At 31.2% G+C, this 16,702-nt stretch overlaps 1 protein-coding gene across 1 annotated transcript in view; it reads left to right on the top strand.

Moving 5' to 3' along the window:
• The window catches only part of PCDH10 (protocadherin 10), a 40,704-nt gene extending 25,889 nt beyond the window's left edge, over window positions 1-14,815 (top strand). Inside the window, exon 5 of the mRNA XM_033857441.2 lies at window positions 12,512-14,815. Coding sequence (XP_033713332.1) covers window positions 12,512-12,531 — 20 coding nt within the window. The 3' untranslated portion in view covers window positions 12,532-14,815. The remainder of the gene's footprint in view (window positions 1-12,511) is intronic.
• The last annotated feature ends 1,887 nt before the right edge of the window (window positions 14,816-16,702 follow it).

The raw sequence follows: 16,702 nt of genomic DNA, 5'->3' as shown, positions 1-16,702 counted from the left end.
ATCTGCCATGGTTCAAATACTGATCCAGCCAGTTACTAGCTGTGTGACCTCTGTAATTTCTTTAATCTTCCTGTAACTCATTTTCCTTATCTGTGACATAGATCCTCAAAAGCTCATTGTGGAGATTAAATTATTTGACATATTTAAAGCAGTGAGTGCTTGGCCCAAAGGAAGCACTCATTAGGTGTTCAGGGCAACCATATATTCAGTTAAAATTGGAACAATGACATCAGCCTGAGTATGGAGAAAATTTAAATTCTGGGTTTAAATAGAACTAATTATGCTTTCTTTTACTCCCAGAGAAAAATCAGACTCCAAATGTTCTTTTCATGATATATCACTATTTTACATCTGCAGTGTATATCCTTTCACATAATACATATGCTTTAAAAGTACAGTATCCCTATTTTTCTTTTTCATCTGTGAAACCAATGAAATGGATAGATGAGAACCAAAGTTATAATGCCCAGTAAAGACTAAGCTTTATTTGTTTTATAAGATGTTAGTCACGAAGCATGATTATAACTTTAAACATTTCGTATTCTCATTATTTTACTTGTCCAATGAGTGGAGATATTTGATTATGAGCAATAAACAGTAAAAATAAACTGATAAAGAATACTCTTTTTTGAAACAACTGATTTTTATTTCATATAGAAAGCAGCATATTATATTTGATGATTGTAGAAAAATAAAGACTATTTCTTCAGGTCAAAAATTTTTAAAAGTGATACAAATAGATGTCCATATCCAATTTGACTTAATCTACATTTTGACAATTGTACTAACCCTTTAGATAAATTCTGGCCTTAGGCAAGATATTGTTACTCCAAAGAGTTCTGATATCCCTGTGTGAGAGACACAAATGCCCTAAAATTATCACAAAAAGTAACTGTAAAGAGTCTATTAGTGTGGAAAATTGGGTTTTTCTATAAGATATACCAAAGATATCTATGTCTGCCATAAATCAGTCTTCACACGCAGAAGCCCAAAGATTTTCCTGCCTCCTTTTTCTTCCCTAAAACCCTATTATCTGATAAACTCTTTCAGTTACCCTTATATTTATATTTTTGTACTTTCGTCTTTCACAGTCAGAAAGAACTAGCAAATGATGTCACAAGCCCTTTTGAGAAACACCTGAAAAACTGCCCAAACTTTACTTTTTTGTTTATGCCTTATTCATTGAACTCTCTCAGGTGTAATTCTCTTGATTTTATGATTCTCTGTTTTCTGTCTTCTACCTTCCCATCAGTTCTGCATAGGTATCATGATTTTGCCTAGAAAACAAGAGGCCTAACAACTAAGTTCCAGTGCCCAGTTCCATGCATTATATGTGCTTATTTCTTTTTATCTTTATGACTATTTAGAAGAAAGTCAGTAAGGATTTGTTACATGGGGTTTAATTTTTGTTTTTGGTTTACTAGCAGAGCATTACTGCCGTTGTCAATCTTTGTGGTAATAAAGGCCCGACGGAGAATGATAGGGGAAGGATCAGAGACATTCTGAAAAAAAATTATAGTATTAGAATTATAAATGTAAGAATAAAAGGCAAAGAAAGTAGTTATCAAGGATGGTTCTCAGGTCTTGAGACTGCATGATTGGGAGAAGATTGCATCCCCAATCTCACAATTAATTGTGAGACAGTGTAGAAAACAAGTATGCTTTCTTTTTTAAATTAAGATTTTTAGAAGTGAAAAGTAGATACTAGGGAAGATGATAACTGAAAATACTAGTAGATCGAGATACAATGGGAGTTATTTTTGGATAGGAAAGATTTGATCAAATGTATGTGACATTTAATCACTTTAAATACGTTATTTTAACTGCCATGATTAAATTTGTCCCTGTGTCTTCACCATTTCTGTGAGTTGCAGACCAGATGTTCCTAGGGTGAGATTTACTTGTGAGGGTCTCTCTGTGAAAAAAATAAACCCTGAAGCAGTATTTTATTTTAAAAAAAAGATTCATATAAAAATCTTACATAAATCATATATAAATCTTATACAGTGTATTTAATATTTGTGATCATTATATGCCTTATTTTTCTTTGTTAAAATCTGTGGAAAAAAATGTCCCATCTTTTCTACGGGTTCCTGGCTTTAATTGCTGCTGACAGAACCTGAGGCTTGAGACAATGGGATAGAATCACTTCCTTGAGCAGCTCATATCACTGCTTTTTTTCTGTCACAATTATCTTAGAATTGAGTTATCAACCACAAAACATCCAGGCAGTCATTCTGACTGCAGAACACTTTGTCACTTTTGGAAGATTTAGGGTGATGGAATGCAAACTATTTCCAGATGTGTAAAGTATAAACCCTGGATCCTCGGCTGGGCTCTGTGAGAAGACACAGGCGTACTTTCTTTTTTGCATTCCCCGAACCCAGTCATTTCTTCTTAATTCACAAAAATTAATGAAAACCCCTCTACTTCTCTGTCTGGCTTTCCACTGTCAAATAATTAGAGAATTTATTTATATTCACAGACATTTGACTTTAATATGTTCTTCTTTAAAAATCTTGAGAGGCTTTCTGTTTCGGCTGCAATAACGTTCACGCTGTTATTAGCTTTAAAAGTTTTTTGTTTAAACCCTGACTACATTTTTTAGTTTCATGCCATTCAGTGATTGTAGGCTTCTTGATACACTGTTTTTCCCAGGCCCTTGCACTTTGACATTCCATTCTCCCTCTGGAATGCTCTCTCATTGGAAAAACCACTCCCACCCCGGCTGCTTGGCCATCTACTCATCCATCAAGATTCAACTCCTTTTACCTTTAATGGGAAGCCTTCCCAGACAAAGAGATATACACAATCTTCTTGTAACTTCTTATAGATTTTATATGTAATTGCTATTGTTAAACTATCCTATAAAACAATTGTTAGCCTACTGGACTGGTAGATCTTTTAGGGAAGAATCCATGTGTATTCATTTTACAGTCTCAAATCCCAGAACTTTGTCTGGAGCAAAGTAAATACCCATAAAGCCATATTAGACTACATCAATTAATCAATAAATGAACCATCCCGAAACCAAGGAAGCGAGTGCATTTCTTTTTCTCCTTAGTTATTTAGGCATCTTCCCAATTTACCTAAATTAATATAATTATAGTAATCTCTGAATGGCAAAACAAACAAACAAACAACCCCCCAAAACCTAACCATTTCCACTCCTAACATACACTCTCCTGGATTTCATCATTTTTCAGCCTTCCTTGATTTTCATGTTCTTTTATTCTGGCCTTACATATACTGCTACTAGCTCTTTTATTTTTTATTTATTTATTTTTTTCTGAATGATTGTTTTCTCTTTAATAACTCCTTAATCCTCATATTTCAATATCACCAACTGCTAATTTCAAAGTCTATTTCTTTTCAGTTGTCTGTCGCATATAATTCGCAAACATATACATAAACATTAAGTAAAAATGAGGTAATCTTATACATGAACATAAAGTGGGATCCACTGTAGATATGAGTATAAGCAGGAGACTGTTGTAATACGGGATAACCAGGGCTAGAGGTAATTTATCTGGCTTTCCTTTGGGTTTCTGGGGTTTTCATGTAACAGTTTTTAAGCCTTTGGTATTTTTGTTTATCATCAGTATTGCACAAGTTATTTTCAGATTTTTCTTTATGGCATTGTGGCAACTAAAGAGTATCTCAGATACTTTTTTTAAAACAAGGATACAACAGTTTTATTTTGTTCTGTGAGAATTTTATTACGAGACATGTAGGTACATTTGTACTTTAGTCATATTTTAATAATGATGTAGATATGTTATATATAAATATACATTGTCAATACTATTTAACCTGGTTAATTATTTAAACAAATACTGGCCTTAACAACGGTTAATTATTTAAAACTTGAACTTTTTCCTAGATTTATTGTGATACTTTTCATAAATAGTAAATGTATAACATGACTTTTATTGACTTTATTAGGTGGTTAAATATTTGCAGTAATTAGGAAAAACCCTAATCAAACACAAAGTTTAAAGTTATGGAATGTAATATAACTGTGTAAGGATTTAACTCTTGTCATTTAATTAGAACATAACTAAAATGATTTTTAATGTTTAACAAACATGGTAGTGATCTTATTTTAACAAATTCGCATTTTTGTGATATTTTTAAATCTGAGTTTGATTCACTGCTTATCGGTTTTCAAATCTCTAATTATCTGATTCTAGATTAAATTGAAGGGCCAAGAGGGAGGTAGTTTAATGAGTTTCTAGAATAGAACTAAAATTAGAATGTATATTTAGATTTAAAATTTAGAATAAATAATTAAAAATTATGGTTCTTATGCAAAGAAGAAAGGACATTTTATCAAATATGCTATATCTACCTCACAAAAACAAATACTTCAATTGAAATCAAGGTTAAAATTTAATTATAATACAAAAAAATTTAAATGACAAGATTGTGTTCATCTGTGATAATAGATAACTGATTTTTTATATTTTATCTCCTTTTGAATTCTTACATCTTAATTTTAAAATCATTTTACATGGAAATGTGTACAAAATATATTATATGAACTACAGTTCTACAAATTAATTAGAGAATATAGTGTAATATTTTTCTAGGAAAAACAGCATAACGTTCTCCTCAGTGGTAACTAGTATCATCTGTGCTATCATGTAGCTGATATCTTGAGGATATGGTTGCCAGATCTAACAAATAAGAATACATGACACCCAAATGTTGCATGGGGGGTATGTATACTAACTAATTATTCACTGTTTATCTGAAATTCAACTGTAACTGGACACCCTGTATTTTATCTGGCAACTCTGCTTAAGAAGTTATTGGCACCTGTAGTCTTGGGTTCCTAACCTGTTTAGTGTGGGGATGTTTTTCTAGATACAGAAAACCAGTGGTTAGCTTTCACTTTTCAGGGAGTCAGATTTCAACCCTTCTGAGCCTGCAGTTCCTGTTATTAATCTGCTATTTGCTTTGACATAGAAGCAACTGAATGATGTTAGGGGAAGTCAGATCATCAAGTATATTAAATAAATAGCCATACTTCTACACACCGTTTCTAAGTCATGTGTGTTGTGTCTCTTTTTTGAAAATAACCTTGTAAAAATTGTGCTATTAGTATTTTATTTACCAGCCCAGAAGATTTTCCACTTATTTTCATGGCTTAGTTATCTAAAGTGTTAGTTGAATTATTTTGAAATCTTATCACTATTTAAGTAGGCTATTAGTGGTTAATAAATTAGATACATGGCTATGTATTTTTTAAATGAAGATCTTATGTATTTATTCTTAAGTTTTCCCTATCTTTCATTGCTGGAATTTCTCTGCTTGGTTTTCATATAGAAGACAAAGTTGTGCATGTCACTAGTAGTTGGTTTAATATTGTGATACAGTGATGTTGTTTGTTGCAAATAAGTCTAAACAGGTATAACATCCCTGTACTTAGAGGAATAACTAATGCCTTGCAGGAATTTTCCAAACCTTTACTTGGAAAATTAATGCTAATTTCAACTTACAGGGAAGTAACTAATTTGATCTCCTTATAATATTGTTTTGAAGGAAACTACTAGAAATATAAGTATCTAAATGTCAGTAAATATCAGCTCCATAATTCTCAAAGAAAAAAAAAGGAACCATTTATTCTTTAAAGAAGCATATGGATGTCTTGTTAGAATGTAGAGACACATAATCATGGTATTTGTCTAAGTTAAATGAAAGATCTTTTGTCATTATTAAAGTAAGAGTTAATTGAGTGGATTTTCTTCAAAAGAAGTTTCAAGGGTATTTCTTTATTGCCAGGTAAAGAATGCAATTTTCAAATAGTTGTGGAAAAAATAAGTTTCCACATTTTAGTGCATTATGGTAAAGAATTCCAGAAATTTTTTCAATGATATTATAAACATGGAGAGCAATATGTGTTAGAGAGTTCCATTTCCTAAATATATGTCAATGTAGGGGCCGAGCATTTAAAAAGAATTCAGTCTCCAGACTTGATTTTAAGATACCATTCAGGCAAGGGGGTTTTGTTTGTCAAAGAGAGCCTGGATGGTGACCAAAGTGTTCTTGGTAGGGTCATGTCCTATTACTTTTTTCGCCCTCAGGAAAAATTTGTTAAGCTTTCAAGGCATAATTTTTGACATTTCTAGGTAAGTTTGGAATACATCCATTCAATCTATAAAATGCAAGTACATTGTCATGCTAAGTTTTTTTAAACAAATATTTTAATATGAAAGTTTATTTCTTTAGCATTTAAAAGATATTTAGAATATTGACAATTTTTGTGTCTAGATGATTACCATGTGTTTTTTGATATCTTGCTTAAATCAATTCAGGTAATGATAATAATCAAAGTATATTATCTAATTAAAGGAGTTAATATACTATCACTGGTTTTTGTTGTAGATTTTAAAGCACTCTTAATTAAAGTAATTAATTAGAGACAAAGATTTTTAAACCAAACAAAATTGAGTTACTATAATTACACCTACCCTGTTAATACATAGCACAGGGAGATCAGCTCGGTGCTTTGTGACCACTTAGAGGGGTGGGATAGGGAGGGTGGGAGGGAGATGCAAGAGGGAGGGGTTATGGGGATATATGTACACATATAGCTGATTCACTTTGTTATACAGCAGAAACTAACACAACACTGTAAAGCAATTATACTCCAATAAAAATGTTAAAAATATATATATTAATGGTAGTTGACAAGGTTGCAGTAACCCATAGAGTAAATATTTCTTGGTGAATGCACTATTGCCTTAATAAGAAGGTAGTTTTAAATCACACATATTCACATACACACAAACACATACAAGTATATAGAAATTTCTAAAAGCCTATGGATTTTCTATCTACAAGAAATTCATGATGTTTTGGGAGACTCACTTGCTCAAACAAAGCTATGTGAAGGTAATGGTATTCTGCCATACTTTTGGATTCTACTTGTAGACAGATAGAAGCCCCTATTTTCAAGGCTATGAAGTCTTTTAACTAACAACAAAATGCGGTTTAAAAATAAGCTCCATTTGTAATACTAAATACTGTAATTTTCACAGGTGGTACATATAGGGCTTTGCACAGTGCATGAACACTGCTTGATCTCAAGGGTAGCTTGCAGCTTATGAAATTAATTCTGTCTTTGCCCACACCATTCTTAGTAAGCAAATGAAGTCCAATTCATTTCTATTTTGTGACCTCAAGTTCATATACAGTCTCTATCGCAACTAAAAAATAGCAGTTTGGGTAACTACATTCTGGCACTTAGGGGTGCCAGAATTTCTAGAGCTAAAATGTCTATAAAGAGAATATTATGCTCAATATGTTTGTCTCCTATCTTAGAAAGGATGCATTTATTGATGTACATTTCTAATCCACAAAACTACACTTACCGATTTCTTATCCCTTAAAATACCCATGGATTTATCTTTTAATTTAATAGGCATTTAATAATTGCAAATTATGTTGTAAGCATTGCGTACATATATAGACTAAACTAAAAATAAACACTTGGCTTTACGATGTATTTCTTAGGTGAGTGGTCTGAAGTCTTATTTTAGTCATTTATTTCAAAAAGTTTCCTTTCTAAAAAACTAATCAAGTTTACAAATGGGAATCACCTCCTTCAAATGAACTCTTGCTTTCTAGATATATTCTATAATCTCTTACCTGTCAAACTAGAATAAAAAGGCATATTGTTTGATGAAAGGAAATTTAACATGAGGATGCTGTGAACATTATGAAATAAATATAAGAATGCAAGTTTATATTGCTCTGAGCTACAATTATTAGACAGAAAGACAATCTATATTATACTAACAGAAGGCTTTCAGTCTTTATAATTCATAATAAACCATAGCATGTAATTTTTTAAATTATATACATACTTAATTTCAAATATTTTTGTAATTTTTTGAGAGGAGGAAAACATTTACAATATGAACAAGATACAACTATATTAAAAAAATAAAAGCAAATATAAGGGCGTTCCAGTGGGAAGATCAAAGACAAAGCAGCGACCCATTTTAATAGTTAACACAACTATGCTCATCTCAGCACTTTAGGGTTAAACAGAAAAAAAACTCTTTAGAGACATATTTGAAGAGAATCTTCAAAAATGGTTCAAGAATAAGACAGAGGAAAGTTAAAAGAACTGATTATTCGCTGGACAGATCTCTAATGGGGCTTACTTTTAAATGATCTTTCAGTTTATGATGTGCTTTCACACAGGGAACAGAGAGTAGATGTTTCTGACTCCTACAAGGGGTAATGGGCTTAAACTCTTGTACCATAGGTTCACTTTATACATAAAGAAGTGTCCTGACCCTGAGGCTCAGGAAACATTTGAATGACTTCCCGAGTAGCTTACTGATCTCAGCTTCTAGAAGTTTTTCACTGTAGTGGAGAGTCTCCATCATCCGGGATATTTGAAGGCTGTTCTTTCTTTCAGTGGCAGAAATAGATTAGATCACTTCATAAGCTTTATTTATTACTTTAGCTTCTGTGATTTACGCTGTCATAAAGTATAAAGAGTATTATGCTTCCTGCCACGCAAGTAGAGGAATGTGAATATTCAAATGATTAAATTGTCATTTTAATATATTATACAAAATTATTTTTCACCAGATTTTTAGTAAACTATAGTATGTTGAAGAAATAGAATATCGCTGGTGATGTTTTTCAATTTTATTTTGCAACATACATATTTACAGGCAGTCTTCTTAAGTCATTCATCAGAATTTTTAAATGTCCAACAGTTTAATATCAGATTTTACAAATTACCAAAGGCAGTAACACGACTCCACAGTATAAGGAAAAATATGCATCATGGAACTTTCATTAAAATAGTATGTACATGCTGAAAATATACATACATATACATGTTAAATATATATACACATATATATGCTAAATTATAAAAGGTAGATATTTGAATCTCTTCTCCATTAATAGTAATTTTTCATCTGTAGTTCAGGCAGTAAGATAAATGTGTTAAATGTAACATTTATATGACTCACTTTGAAGAATAAATGCAGTGAATGAATAAATAGAGGTAAAAACAAACAAACAAACAAATTAATTAATTAATTAAAATTCCAGTAATCTGGAATCACAGTATCTGGAAAGATAGTCACAAAGTTGTTAGCAGCAGTTATCATTTTTTGGGTACTTTCGAGTGCTTTTATTCTTATTTGGCTTTTTCTGTGCTGTCTGAATTTTAAATTTTTAATGAATTTTATTTCATTTTTGAATTTTTAAAGTAAATATGTGTAATTCTACAAAATATATATATTTTGTAAATACTTATAAGTACAGCTTTTTTAAAACATATAATTAAGGAAGAATTGACATAGTTATAAAAAAAGGAATGCTAATAGTCCTTTTTCTATTATTTTTGACTTGAATTAAAATAAAATATTTTATTCATATCAAGTAACCAAATCCCTATACATGCTGATGAATAGCTAAGGAAAAATGCATCTGCGAAATGAAAAGAAAAAGCAGAAATTCTCCAACTATGCTTTGATAATTCCAAAACATATACAGAATACATCAGAAAGCATGAAGATTCAATGTATTTGACCCATACTCTCTAGCCTGAAATGCTTAACAAATGCATGACCATAATCGTTAACACTGTGGAATAATTGTCCTTGGTACGGACTCTAAAATGTAATAGCGTCAATTTGTCTCTTATATACGTGTCCTACTTCCAACATTAACCCATATATCCCCCAAAGAACAATGATTTTTCAGTATTCAGACTCACCTTTTAAAAGCCTTGAAACAGGGGGCTTCCCTGGTGGTGCAGTGGTTGAGAGTCTGCCTGTTGATGTAGGGGACACGTGTTCGTGCCCCGGTCCGGGAAGCCGCGGAATGGCTAGGCCTGTGGGACAAAAAAAAAAAAAAAAAAAAAGCCTTGAAACAAAATGTATATGACTGTAACTTTAGTAATAATATATTTTATCTTCTCTAGCTTGTCTAGCAATCCTTAACATTCGGGAAATTAGCTTTTGAAATAAAGGAAATCTTCCCTCTCTATTCTAATTTGTTCTGACCTTCAACTTCAGCCCTTACACTTGTCCTATTCAGATTTGCATTCCTGAATTAACAGATAGATGGGAAGAGGTAAATGTAACGAAAGGTGATTATATTATTCGGAGAACTACTGAAATAGGTGCAATTTAAATAAAAGCAGCACACATGTAAGCCTAAGCAGTAATAAAATATACCTTTTAAGCTTGTGTTTATATTTCAGATATTGAGTATATTATATGCTAAACATCTGTGTTCTTGTAAGAGTGAACCACTTTAATAACACGATTTCTTTCTGTATCCTAATTAAATCAAATGAACGTATAATATCTAGGCTAATAACTTATCTTTTTTTTTTTTTTTTTTGTGGTACGCGGGCCTCTCACTGTTGTGGCCTCTCCCATTGCGGAGCACAGGCTCCGGACGCGCAGGCTCAGCGGCCATGGCTCACGGGCCCAGCCGCTCCGCGGCATGTGGGATCTTCCCGGACCAGGGCACGAACCTGTGTCCCCTGCATCAGCAGGCGGACTCTCAACCACTGCGCCACCAGGGAAGCCCCCTATAAGTAATCTTTTAACCTAATTAGAAATATTTTACTCATTTAAACGTGTGTTAGGTTGACTAATTCTGCATTTACACTAAGAAGTAGCTTTTCAGTGTATTCATTTTTTTCACATAATGAGTTAGTTTATAGGTTGAGTATAGGTCATTACTGAGTTTCTTTTTTATTTTGAACTAGTAGAATGTTTCCTAAAAATCAGTAGTTTCTGATTTATACTGTTTAAGAAAAACTTCAAACTGTAAGTAATATCTCCAACTTATTTTGAAAAAAATTATATTATTTGTAAGATGATGATATTTTCTGGGTTGTCCAGAAAAGTGCAAGATTACACCTTGTGTAGTTATTAATAATGCTCCCTTTCAGCTACACAATTGTGCAGTTTAGACAATACGTTATTTGATCACTATAATTATTTGTTCCAATTCATTTTATAAACCCGAGTTTCTGTGATGGCTAAATATTTTAATTTACTTGAGAATTTTAAATCCTGATTGATATAAACAAAATGTAAATCATTCATATTTATCAAGTTTATCACGAAGCAGAGAATTTGAATTCAAAGGCATAGGAAAATAAGATTCGATTCTTTTAAAAGAGTGAAGTTTCTATTTGCTTATATAATAGAATACTCTTTGTAGCATTATGACCAGGTAAGTTATAATAGCTACCATTTTCACTTTGATTTCTGTCAGTGGTGGTACCTGATTTTTACAATTTTAATTGATGTATTTTTGCTAAAAGGTGAACTAATGAAGAAATGCTTGATGGTCTGGTCAGAAACTGAGTTTGTGAGGAAAAATAAATGAGAGAATCAGGGAAAATAAATTAAGAAAATATATAACTAGAAAATCTACTTGAAATGAGTGGAAATACCGTAGGAGAGGAAGTGAACTCATCAGCATGTTCTTACATTCGTAGAAAACAACAAAAAAAGTAACTTTTCACCAGTTTGAAACAATTCAGTTATGCTACTTAATGTTGTACTTATTTTTTAATGAGATACACATATATGTGTTTTTTAATCACAATTGAACCATCTTGATTTTTAGCTCATTTTTATTATACATCTCTTATGTCCCAGATACTTATCTAGGAGATGCAGTCTCTGTTCTCATTGTGCTCATGGTCAGATATCACAAAGATTATGAATAAATGGGAAGAAGTATCCTTTATCATTATAAATTAAATACTTAAGATCATAAATTCTGAATGATTGAATCTGGACATCCTGCTTCATAATTCATTTTATAAGACTGGGCCACATTCAATAATATCTTTTTCTCCCCTTTGCCTATTCCCACCTTAGAAGAAAACTGATTCCTTTCAGGGGATAAATTTACCTTACAAAATTATAGGCCATAAAAAGATTTGGTTTTTATATAATTCTAAAAAAATTAGATAAAATAAACCTCCAAAATGTGAATCATCCTTTAATTTTTAACTACATGAACACTTCCTGGTACAGTTTTCTCCTATTATATGTAGATTGAATACATGTCACTTAGAGCTTGTTAAATTAAATATATAACCACTTATCATAGATATTCTAAAGACTTGTTCTAGAAATGTAAGGACCACAATTTTTTCCTCTATTCTGATTGTGCATAAATAGTGAAGTAGGGATTGTTTTGTAGATAACTTTAAAAAGTTAATCGCATAATTGAGGGTTGGTATATAAAGCTCACGTTTCCCATGCAAAACTGATTTGTATAAATGTCAAAATTGTCATTTTCAGAAACCCAAACAACAGAATGACTGTGGCTATTAGAAGCCAACGTGACACAGAAATATCTTGCCACTACCTGGGTCTGGTAGGGGGATACAACTTGTTTCCAGCTGTATTTGCTTCTTTTACAATACTGTGCAATTCTAAACACCAACAGTCAGGCTGTTTCTCTTAGAGTATTTTTCTTTTCTTTTTCACAGCACGGAAAAGGATATGCTAGTCAATTCTACAGGACTTACCTGAAGCAGCATGATTTGCACAAAGTCGACCAACAAAAGCATCAACTTTTCAACTTCATTATCTTGGCCATCCAGTTAGTTGTGTGTAACTGAGTATTAGATTGCCAGCGGAGTCATTACGGCCAATTATAGGACCTAATTGCTCTCAGCAGGCCTGAGAAATGAGTTGAAATGTGCAGAACTGTAGAAACTTTAGGCAACTGATTTTGCCTCTCCGATCAGTGTGTGCCTGTTTACAGCACTATATATCTTTCTCTCTCCAAATGTCACTGAGCCCTTTAGATGTTTATATTCACCACGAGAAGCCAGTTATAAAGATAAAGGAAATTTGTGCATTATAAATGCAATATCACTGTTTTAAACTTGACTGTTTTATATTATTTTTGTGTGATCAAGTGTTCCCCAAACTATTCCAACTTTACAAGAGAGATTGTGATTATGTTCTTTTCACCTGTGGGTTATAAAAAATGTTGTATTCTGAAGACCCACAAAATATCAAAGACATTCTGTAGTTTATACACCGTGTTGCAAAGTGTTTACTGTACTATTTCAAAGCTTCTAAATAAATATAAAATATATATATTATATTATATAATTTTCCTAAAATGTGGTACAACTTAGTTGGTTTTTAAATGGATTCATACAGTCCACATCATATAATAAAGTAAAAGGTAATTCAGGGTCCCAAAGATAAACTTACTAAGAAAAAAATAATCATTAATCGTTTCCTTCCAGTTTTTGTATCTTATTCAACCCTGTTTTTCCTTGTTTAAAAGAAAATGAAGCTCTAAGCTGCAAAATTTTGTCAAGAACTCGTACTGATTTTCAATGCCAAAGATATAGCTGTCGATGTTATCAGAGGAGCACTGAACATGTACTATCAAAATATCTAACAATCTACATTATTTCGATTCTATTTCTATGGCTTTGAATTTAGAATCATTTAAAGATTTTATAAAGAATCTATAAATTCACCTGTATCTGTTGTTAGGAAAAAAAAAAAAACAATGGGTGTGTCTGTACATTCTGTGGTGTAAAATATGTAATTGAAAATTATTATTTTAAATGAAGTTCTTCAATCATATAATTCACACAAAGTTTTATTTTACATAGTTTTACATAGTTTTGTGACTTCTAATAACACATGCATATAAAATCTATAACTCTATATGAATATATAGAGGTACATAAATATCTGAACTGGTAAAGAATAACCATAAGATATAAAGGATCTCTAAATTTAAAACAAATTACATAAATTTGGAGACAGAAACATGGTACGTTACTCTTTTAGTGTTATATGTGAAAATTTTATAGCTTAAATGTAGTCAGTGTGTTATTAATGAGAAAATTCTTCATGAGTGGGCCTTGAAAAGTGAAGTTTGCTTTTTATGTTTATGTCAACAAGGTTAATTATTAAATTCAGTAAGATGCATTTTCCTTTCTTTTACATATTTTCCTTTTATTATACTGTTTGTTGCTTGTTGAAGTACAATTAAGAAAGAGAAGAATCAGAGGATGTGATAATCTTCTAAGCAAAAACCAGATCTGTCACAGTTCCCCTCTAAAAACTCCCTCAACATTATGTCTAAATGTTTGCCAAACCCAAATTGCAGACTGATTTTGAAATATTTCCCTTAATTTTAACAGATCTTATGTTCGATGATAGTTTGAATCATGCTATGTTATTAAAGAACAGACTAAACTTAGCACGTAACAAATGTTTTCCACCTAATTTTATGTCATCTAAATGGGAATACTTTCCTAGATTTGACATTAAAATGCATACATATATTCCTAGGTCCTTGATGTGTATATTTGAGTGATATCTTGGTATCACTCATTTTTCTTATCAGATTAGACATTAATATGTCATAATCCCAATTTATATATCAAAGTAATGTGTGTGATGTTCCAGCCTTTTGGGGACCCTTTAAAAATAAATGAAGCTAATTTGTCACATACGACACATAAAGCACACACACTCACTAGATCCAGCAGTAACCTTTTCTTAAAATTTTGGCATTACTACATTAATATTTTGAATGATAGACTATTTTAGTAAGGAAACATTTTTATATAATTTAACTAGAAAAAAGTCTGTTGGTTGTAACTGCTTTTTAAACAAGAAAATTATTTTCTTGTTGAATCACTCTGCTTTAATTAAAACTTTTCACTCACCATTTTACAGTTATGGGGGAAACTCATATCCATCTGCCTTATTACACGCACTGAAAATAAGGTTATACTCACTTCCTATGTAACAGCTATATTAATTCATTTGACTTAAAGAAATTTTATTTAATTATTTAATCCTTTATATCGTTGTGTATAATTTCCCTTGAACCAACTTCTCATACCATATATTTGTCTATTTGTTTTTTTAATATATTATAGTAACCTGTTATACTAATTTGCATTTAGTTCTTAAATTTTATCATCAATCTACAAAAAAAAAAAAACACAAAATTTTTACCTAATCTGTGGGATAAATAGAATTATTTAAACAAAAAACAGTAAAAGATTAGCTATTAATGTATCTATTGCATCCAGAATAAGTCAGAAGTTACAACAGAATAAAGATATGATTTTATTAAACATTTATCAAAATGTTTTCTCCCACTGAGGGGAACCTTGAGATGCAAGGATGCAACCAATCAATAATGAAGTTTTTCAAACAAACATTTATGAGATTTGTATGAAAAGGAATTTTAGAATAAGTTTTATAATTAATCTAGTCATCCTAATATCCAATCTTCCATAATTGTATACATATCAAAGGAAAATAATACCCAAATTATTAGACAGTATTTCATCAATGAATTATTTCAGAAAATAATCATGACATTTACTTCTTGTTAACATGGCTAGTTTTAGAGTAGTAAAAGTCAATATTTTTCTGTGGAAACAGTGTCTTGATGTTTCAGAGGTATGTCAAATGACAATTTTTAGAAATATTCCATCTGTATGTAAACTTCTAATTTTTAACTTGTGAACATAAGTTTGTGACATCATTTTAAATCAAATATTTAAATATCACATCAGAATTACTTTACAGATATAATGATGTCTGCATCATTATAAGTATCATCTTTCTTGGTAAATACTAAGGGAATATGCATATTTTATTTTATGAAGATATTAAATGCAATGCCTTTATCAAACATTGCAAATTAAGTGCTATGGTAGAAGATTTAAAGATTTTAATTACTTTTTCTCCTGTTTCATTTCTTAATAGTGCTATAATTTGCTGTTGGGTCGTTTGTAATGTAGAAACCCTCCTGTATCTCCTGTAAGAGGTGGAAAGAAAATCCTCACAATTTTTGACATAAATTTTAATAACTGTGCATTAATTGTACCATTTTACCTTCCAAAAGTTATTTACTGGCGTAAAGTTCATCTTTAATATAGTTATTCAGTCAGAATGTTGCAAGTGTTAAGTAGGATAAAGAAAATTACTCAAGTTACTGACTGATAATAGCACTGTTATTTGTCATTGCATGTGGTTTTTTTCTCCCCTTTATATTTCTGTGTGTGTGTTTAATACCCAAGGAGTTCAAAAATACTGAAAACATTGATATACTTGATAATTTTTCTGAAAATCTTATATTTTTCATAGTGCAATTTCTTGGGTTATTTATCTTTTTCAACTCTAATTTTGTAGTGGTAAAGGCTTTGCACTTAACATCCTTTTTATGTTCCTTTTTAACAAGGAAAAACAGAAAATGACAAAATTCCATATTTTTTATGCCATGGAGTAGTAAAATTATTTTATATATTGTTAGCATTTCAAGGAATATCCCTCTGCTAGGTCAAACAAAAATCCTTAGACAGTAATTTGTGAAACTACTGTTCGGTAGAGTATTTTTGTTTTCTTCTAAAACTTGGCATAGGTTTTAGATTATAGCATTCTTTGAGAATGCTGGTAGATGGGTGCCGCCAGAGTATTGCAGGCAATAATATGACTAAAATTCTAATACCTTTAGTGTGCATGCATGTATTTCTAACCACTGCTATTTTTTAAGTATTTGTAAAATTAGAAAAATGGCATTTATTTCTTGAAAACTTGTCACATGCTCAGTTTGAAGTTTTACACTCCAGATGTTTTTGAGTTGCATGAAAATAATGCATTAATGATGCAAAAATATTGAA

Source organism: Tursiops truncatus, chromosome 5, assembly GCF_011762595.2.
Source record: "Tursiops truncatus isolate mTurTru1 chromosome 5, mTurTru1.mat.Y, whole genome shotgun sequence".
In the NCBI taxonomy this organism is placed as follows: domain Eukaryota; kingdom Metazoa; phylum Chordata; class Mammalia; order Artiodactyla; family Delphinidae; genus Tursiops; species Tursiops truncatus.
This window is presented reverse-complemented; position numbering and strand designations above follow the sequence as displayed.